A 7,537-nucleotide genomic window follows, 5' to 3' on the forward strand; every position below is an offset into this window, starting at 1 on the left:
CCCCCCCCCCCCCCACACCCGCTTTACTTTGATTTAATTGATTTTTCACTGCCAGCCAATCAGCAGAGCTGAAATGTTTCAGTCTTGGCCAATCATGTTGCACCTCTGAGCTGACTCCGTGGTTTCCATGGAAACGAGCACTGTCTGTCCTCTGATTGGTGGATTAATGTGAAGCTGCTTAAAGGGAAAAAATAAAGTTTTTAAGAAAAGATGATTTGAGTCTGTTGTCATGGAAACACGAATATTATTAATCACAGAACAACAAACAGGGTTCTACGGTTCTAAGGTTCTAAGGTTCTAACGTGCTGAGTCTTTACTGCAGCAAAGTTCAGACTGAAGTCAAAGATAATAAAACAAGTTAAAACATCTCAGCTGTTCCATCAGGGTTCTATAATAGAACCCTGATGGAACAGCTGAGGGTCGGAGCGGGGGACTAAGGGTCGGTTCTGCTGGAGGGTCGGAGCGGGGGGGACTAAGGGTCGGTTCTGCTGGAGGGTCGGAGCGGGGGACTAAGGGTCGGTTCTGCTGGAGGGTCGGAGCGGGGGGGACTAAGGGTCGGTTCTGCTGGAGGGTCGGAGCGGGGGGGACTAAGGGTCGGTTCTGCTGGAGGGTCGGAGCGGGGGACTAAGGGTCGGTTCTGCTGGAGGGTCGGAGCGGGGGGGACTAAGGGTCGGTTCTGCTGGAGGGTCGGAGCGGGGGGGACTAAGGGTCGGTTCTGCTGGAGGGTCGGAGCGGGGGACTAAGGGTCGGTTCTGCTGGAGGGTCGGAGCGGGGGGGACTAAGGGTCGGTTCTGCTGGAGGGTCGGAGCGGGGGGGACTAAGGGTCGGTTCTGCTGGAGGGTCGGAGCGGGGGGGACTAAGGGTCGGTTCTGCTGGAGGGTCGGTTCTGCTGGAGGGTCCTCTTTTCAGATGAAAGTAAATTTTACATTTAATTTGGAAATCAAGTCTCAGAGTCTGGAGGAAGAGGGGGAGAGGAGGAAGAGGAGGAGAGGAGGAAGAGAGGAGAGGAAGAGGGGGAGAGGAGGAAGAGGAGGAGAGGAGAGGAAGAGGAGGAGAGGAAGAGGAGGAGACCCAGCAACGCAGACGAGCTGAAGGCCACTATCGAAGCAACTTGGGCTTCCATAACACCTCAGCAGTGCCACGGGCTGGTAGCCCCCATGCCCCCAGCCCCATACCCCCATGCCCCCATGCCCCCAACCCCATACCCCCATACCCCCATGCCCCCAGCCCCATACCCCCATGCCCCCAGCCCATGCCCCCAGCCCCATACCCCCATGCCCCCAGCCCCATGCCCCCAGCCCCAGCCCCCAGCCCCATGCCCCCAGCCCCCAGCCCCATGGCCCCATACCCCCAGCCCCAGCCCCCAGCCCCATGCCCCCAGCCCCCAGCCCCATGCCCCCATGCCCCCAACCCCATGCCCCCAGCCCATGCCCCCAGCCCCATACCCCCATGCCCCCAGCCCCATGCCCATACCCCCATGCCCCCAGCCCCATACCCCCATGCCCCCAGCCCCATGGCCCCATACCCCCAACCCCATGCCCCCAGCCCATGCCCCCAGCCCCATACCCCCAACCCCATGCCCCCAGCCCATGCCCCCAGCCCCATACCCCCAACCCCATGCCCCCAGCCCATGCCCCCAGCCCCATACCCCCAACCCCATGCCCCCAGCCCCATGGCCCCATACCCCCAACCCCATGCCCCCAGCCCCATGGCCCCATGCCCCCAGCCCCATGCCCCCAGCCCCATGGCCCCATACCCCCAACCCCATGCCCCCAACCCCCATGCCCCCATGCCCCAACCCCATGCCCCCAGCCCCATGCCCCCATGCCCCCATAACCCTAACCCCTTTATTGGTCTTACGTAATATTCTAATTTTTTGAGATGCTGAATTTGGGGTTTTTCATGAGCTGTAAACTATAATCATGAAGATATAAACAAATAAAGGTTTGAAATATTTAACTTTGTGTTTTAATGAATCCATAAAATACGAGTTTCACTTTTTAAACTGAATTACGGAGATAAATGAACTCCACAGTGTTCTGTGTATTGAGCTGCAGCTGTATGTGAAGCCAGCAGGGGGCGGTGGTGAGTCACGCTGCTGTTAAATATCATAGAAGAAGAAGAAGAAGGAAACAAACTGACGTCACTTCCCGTTTCCGTCAACACACGTGAATGCGCGTGGAGAGAAAACAGATCCGCGTGAAGCTCGTTGTTTAAACTTTTAAACAGTTTAAACATTTTAATCTTTAATCTTAGTTTTCCCGCCATGTTGGAACAGCTGGGTTTGATCGGGACGCTGCGGGACGAGGACGAGAGTCCCGAAGAACCGGACACGGATTCTGATCCGGAGGTAAGAACCCTAACTATAGAACCCTAACTATAATATATGATAGAACCCTAACTATAATATATGATAGAACCCTAACTATAATATATAATAGAACCCTAACTATAATATATAATAGAACCCTAACTATAGTATATAGTAGAACCCTAACTATAATATATATAATAGAACCCTAACTATAATATATGATAGAACCCTAACTATAATGTATAGTAGAACCCTAACTATAATATATAATAGAACCCTAACTATAATATATAGTAGAACCCTAACTATAATATATAGTAGAACCCTAACTATAATATATGATAGAACCCTAACTATAGTATATATGATAGAACCCTAACTATAATATATAGTAGAACCCTAACTATAATATATATGATAGAACCCTAACTATAATATATATAATAGAACCCTAACTATAATATATAATAGAACCCTAACTATAATATATATGATAGAACCCTAACTATAATATATAGTAGAACCCTAACTATAATATATATGATAGAACCCTAACTATAATATATAGTAGAACCCTAACTATAATATATATAATAGAACCCTAACTATAATATATAGTAGAACCCTAACTATAATATATAATAGAACCCTAACTATAATATATATGATAGAACCCTAACTATAATATATATAATAGAACCCTAACTATAATATATGATAGAACCCTAACTATAGTATATATGATAGAACCCTAACTATAATATATAGTAGAACCCTAACTATAATATATATAATAGAACCCTAACTATAATATATGATAGAACCCTAACTATAGTATATAGTAGAACCCTAACTATAATATATATGATAGAACCCTAACTATAATATATATAATAGAACCCTAACTATAATATATAATACAACCCTAACTATAATATATATGATAGAACCCTAACTATAATATATAGTAGAACCCTAACTATAATATATATGATAGAACCCTAACTATAATATATAATAGAACCCTAACTATAATATATAATAGAACCCTAACTATAATATATAGTAGAACCCTAACTATAGTATATATGATAGAACCCTAACTATAGTATATGATAGAACCCTAACTATAATATATAGTAGAACCCTAACTATAATATATGATAGAACCCTAACTATAGTATATGATAGAACCCTAACTATAATATATAGTAGAACCCTAACTATAGTATATAATAGAACCCTAACTATAATATATATAATAGAACCCTAACTATAGTATATATGATAGAACCCTAACTATAGTATATGATAGAACCCTAACTATAATATATAGTAGAACCCTAACTATAGTATATAATAGAACCCTAACTATAATATATATAATAGAACCCTAACTATAATATATATAATAGAACCCTAACTATAATATATATAATAGAACCCTAACTATAATATATAATAGAACCCTAACTATAATATATATGATAGAACCCTAACTATAATATATATGATAGAACCCTAACTATAATATATAATACAACCCTAACTATAATATATATGATAGAACCCTAACTATAATATATAGTAGAACCCTAACTATAATATATATGATAGAACCCTAACTATAATATATAATAGAACCCTAACTATAATATATAATAGAACCCTAACTATAATATATAGTAGAACCCTAACTATAGTATATATGATAGAACCCTAACTATAGTATATGATAGAACCCTAACTATAATATATAGTAGAACCCTAACTATAATATATGATAGAACCCTAACTATAGTATATGATAGAACCCTAACTATAATATATAGTAGAACCCTAACTATAGTATATAATAGAACCCTAACTATAATATATATAATAGAACCCTAACTATAGTATATATGATAGAACCCTAACTATAATATATAATAGAACCCTAACTATAATATATAATAGAACCCTAACTATAGTATATAGTAGAACCCTAACTATAATATATATAATAGAACCCTAACTATAATATATATAATAGAACCCTAACTATTTCCTGTTTGTTGATCAGTAATCAATAACCTGATCGGTTCTATCGGTTCTATCGGTTCTAGGAGCAGCCGATCGTCCTCAACAGGAAGAAGAAGTTCGGAGCTCAAACTCGCAGCGCACGAGATTTCAACACGGAGTTCGAGTTCGGAGAACGCGACGGAACCCCGAACGATGACTGGGTGATGGCCGATGTCATGAAGCAGCTGAAGAACAGGGTGAGAACCTGTGGAACGTTCTAACATGTTCTTTGTTCTGTAACGTTGTAACACAGCGTGTTGGTTTTGTAACGTTCTATCACAGCGTGTTGGTTCTGTAATGTTCTATCACAGCGTGTTGTTCTGTAACGTTCTATCACAGCGTGTTGGTTCTGTAACGTTCTATCACAGCGTGTTGGTTCTGTAACGTTCATCACAGCGTGTTGGTTCTGTAATGTTCTAACATGTTCTTTGTTCTGTGTTTTCAGAAAACTCGGACGACTCTCGACCAGAAAATTGATAAAATCAGGAAGAAGAGGAAAGCCGAGGTTTGTTCTCCGTGTGTTCTCCGTGTGTCAGCTGGAGTTTGTTCTCCGTGTGTCAGCTGGAGTTTGTTCTCCGTGTGTCAGCTGGAGTTTGTTCTCCATGTGTTCTCCGTGTGTCAGCTGGAGTTGGTTCTGTGTGTTCTCCGTGTGTTCTCCGTGTGTCAGCTGGAGTTGGTTCTGTGTGTTCTCCGTGTGTTCTCCGTGTGTCAGCTGGAGTTTGTTCTCCGTGTGTTCTCCGTGTGTTCTCCGTGTGTCAGCTGGAGTTTGTTCTCCGTGTTTGAGGTTCTGTAATGTTCTGCAGGAGAAATCAGCTCAGACTGAGGCTGCAGGAGGTTCTGCAGAAAAGATGGAGGACGAGGATGAAGAGGAAGATACGAAGCCAGCTGCAGGAGAACTTGATGGTGATGATGAGGAGGAGCAGGAAGAGGAAGAGGAAGAAGATGAGGAAGAGGAAGATGAGTTTGATTCGGGTGATGAGGAGATTCTGACCAAATCAGGTGAGTCTGGAGGCTTTTATTTTGAAGTCCAGCAGGAAGTAGTTAGTGTAACCATGTGAGTCTGGAGGCTTTTATTTTGAAGTCCAGCAGGAAGCAGTTAGTGTAACCATGTGAGTCTGGAGGCTTTTATTTTGAAGTCCAGCAGGAAGTAGTTAGTGTAACCATGTGAGTCTGGAGGCTTTTATTTTGAAGTCCAGCAGGAAGCAGTTAGTGTAACGTGTGAAACTGTTTCCTGTCAGACACGCTGAGAGACAAGGAGCGCCGAGGGAGGAAGAGGAAGGCTGGAGAGGAGGTGAGGAAGAGGAAGTGAGGTCACCTGTGGACGGACTCAGTACCTGGTTACCATGGTAACCGCTCTGTGTGTGTGTGTGTGTGTGTGTCTTCAGGCTCCGGAGACTTTCTACGAAGACGCGTCTCAGTACGACGAGAAGCTGACCTTCGATGAGATGAACCTGAGCCGACCCATCCTGAAGGTAAGAACCAGAACCAGCAGAACCTCCAGAACCAGCAGAACCTCCAGGTATGCTGCTGCTGATCCAGAACCACAAAGGGCGTCATTCAGGTTCAGGAGGTTCTCAGTAGTTCCTCTGTGGTTCCTCAGGAGGTTCTCAGTAGTTCCTCAGGAGGTCCTCAGTAGTTCCTCAGGAGGTTTTCTTTAGTTCCTCTGTGGTTCCTCAGGAGGTTCTCAGTAGTTCTTCAGGAGGTTCTCAGGGTTCTGACTTGTGGTGTTCTTGCAGGCCGTCACTGCTCTGGGCTTCAAGCAGCCGACTCCGATCCAGAAGGCCTGCGTTCCCATCGGGCTGCTGGGCCGAGACCTCTGCGCCTGTGCTGCTACTGGGACAGGTGAGCCATACTGGGACCAGTTCATCATACTGGGACCGGTTCATCATACTGGGACCAGTTCATCATACTGGGACCGGTTTATCATACTGGGACTGGTTTATCATACTGGTACTGGTTCATCATACTGGTACTGGTTTATCATACTGGGACCGGTTTATCATACTGGGACCGGTTTATCATACTGGGACCGGTTTATCATACTGGGACCAGTTCATCATACTGGGACCGGTTTATCATACTGGGACCAGTTCATCATACTGGGACCGGTTTATCATACTGGGACCAGTTTATCATACTGGGACCAGTTTATCATACTGGTACTGGTTTATCATACTGGGACCGGTTCATCATACTGGTACTGGTTTATCATACTGGTAGAGGGTCAATGGCTGAACTGGTTTGTGTCTCTGCAGGGAAGACGGCGGCCTTCATCCTGCCGGTGTTGGAGCGTTTGGTGTATAAGCCCAGGACGTTGCAGGTGACCCGGGTCCTGGTTCTGGTTCCTACCAGGGAGTTGGGGATCCAGGTTCACTCTGTGGCCCGGCAGCTGGCCCAGTTCACGTCCATCACCACCTGCCTGACCGTCGGTACGGCTGCTTCCTGTCTCCCTTGGTAACAAGGTTAGGGGTCCGGTGGTGCGGTTCTAAGGTAACTGGTTCTGGTCTGTCTGCAGGTGGTCTGGACCTGAAGTCTCAGGAGGCGGCGTTGAGGGCGGGACCGGACATCCTGATCGCCACGCCTGGGCGTCTGATCGATCACCTTCACAACACGCCGAGCTTCGAGCTGACACACATCGAGATCCTGATCCTGGACGAGGCTGACAGGTAACCGCTGAGAGACTGGTACCGGGGGTTCCACCGGGTCCGTCAGCGGCGCGGAACAGCAGCGCTACGGTTCTGCTCCGTCCTCTCACACCGGGAGCGTTACAGCAGCCGAGCTCTGGGAGAGAAATCTGCCTTTTAAATGAAGTTCACTTTCAATACAGTAATTAACCCCAACGAGCCTTTAGCCTACCGTAATTACTGTAGTAGCTAGTCTACTGTAATTACTGTAATAGCTAGTCTACCGTAATAACTGTAGTAGCTAGCCTACCGTAATTACTGTAGTAGCTAGTCTACTGTAATTACTGTAGTAGCTAGTCTACCGTAATTACTGTAGTAGCTAGTCTACTGTAATTACTGTAGTAGCTAGTCTACCTTAATTACTGTAATAGCTAGTCTACCGTAATTACTGTTGTAGCTAGTCTACTGTAATTACTGTAGTAGCTAGCCTACCGTAATTACTGTAGTAGCTAGTCTACTGTAATTACTGTAGTAG

The 7,537-nt window shown here is 45.3% G+C and overlaps 1 protein-coding gene across 2 annotated transcripts in view; it reads left to right on the top strand.

The window, feature by feature from the left end:
• Positions 1-2,171: 2,171 nt before the first annotated feature.
• Positions 2,172-7,537, top strand: part of ddx27 (DEAD (Asp-Glu-Ala-Asp) box polypeptide 27) — a 25,686-nt gene continuing 20,320 nt past the window's right edge. The window contains exons 1-9 of one of the 2 annotated variants that reach the window (XM_053315380.1): positions 2,172-2,350; positions 4,423-4,575; positions 4,824-4,883; positions 5,182-5,377; positions 5,617-5,669; positions 5,764-5,850; positions 6,115-6,220; positions 6,634-6,807; positions 6,894-7,044. In XM_053315380.1, the coding sequence (XP_053171355.1) occupies positions 2,267-2,350; positions 4,423-4,575; positions 4,824-4,883; positions 5,182-5,377; positions 5,617-5,669; positions 5,764-5,850; positions 6,115-6,220; positions 6,634-6,807; positions 6,894-7,044 (1,064 nt within the window). In that variant the 5' untranslated portion in view covers positions 2,172-2,266. The remainder of the gene's footprint in view (positions 2,351-4,422; positions 4,576-4,823; positions 4,884-5,181; positions 5,378-5,616; positions 5,670-5,763; positions 5,851-6,114; positions 6,221-6,633; positions 6,808-6,893; positions 7,045-7,537) is intronic. The other variant, XM_053315381.1, reaches the window with a different exon arrangement.

This window comes from Scomber japonicus, chromosome 3, assembly GCF_027409825.1.
Source record: "Scomber japonicus isolate fScoJap1 chromosome 3, fScoJap1.pri, whole genome shotgun sequence".
Taxonomy (NCBI): Eukaryota; Metazoa; Chordata; class Actinopteri; order Scombriformes; family Scombridae; genus Scomber; species Scomber japonicus.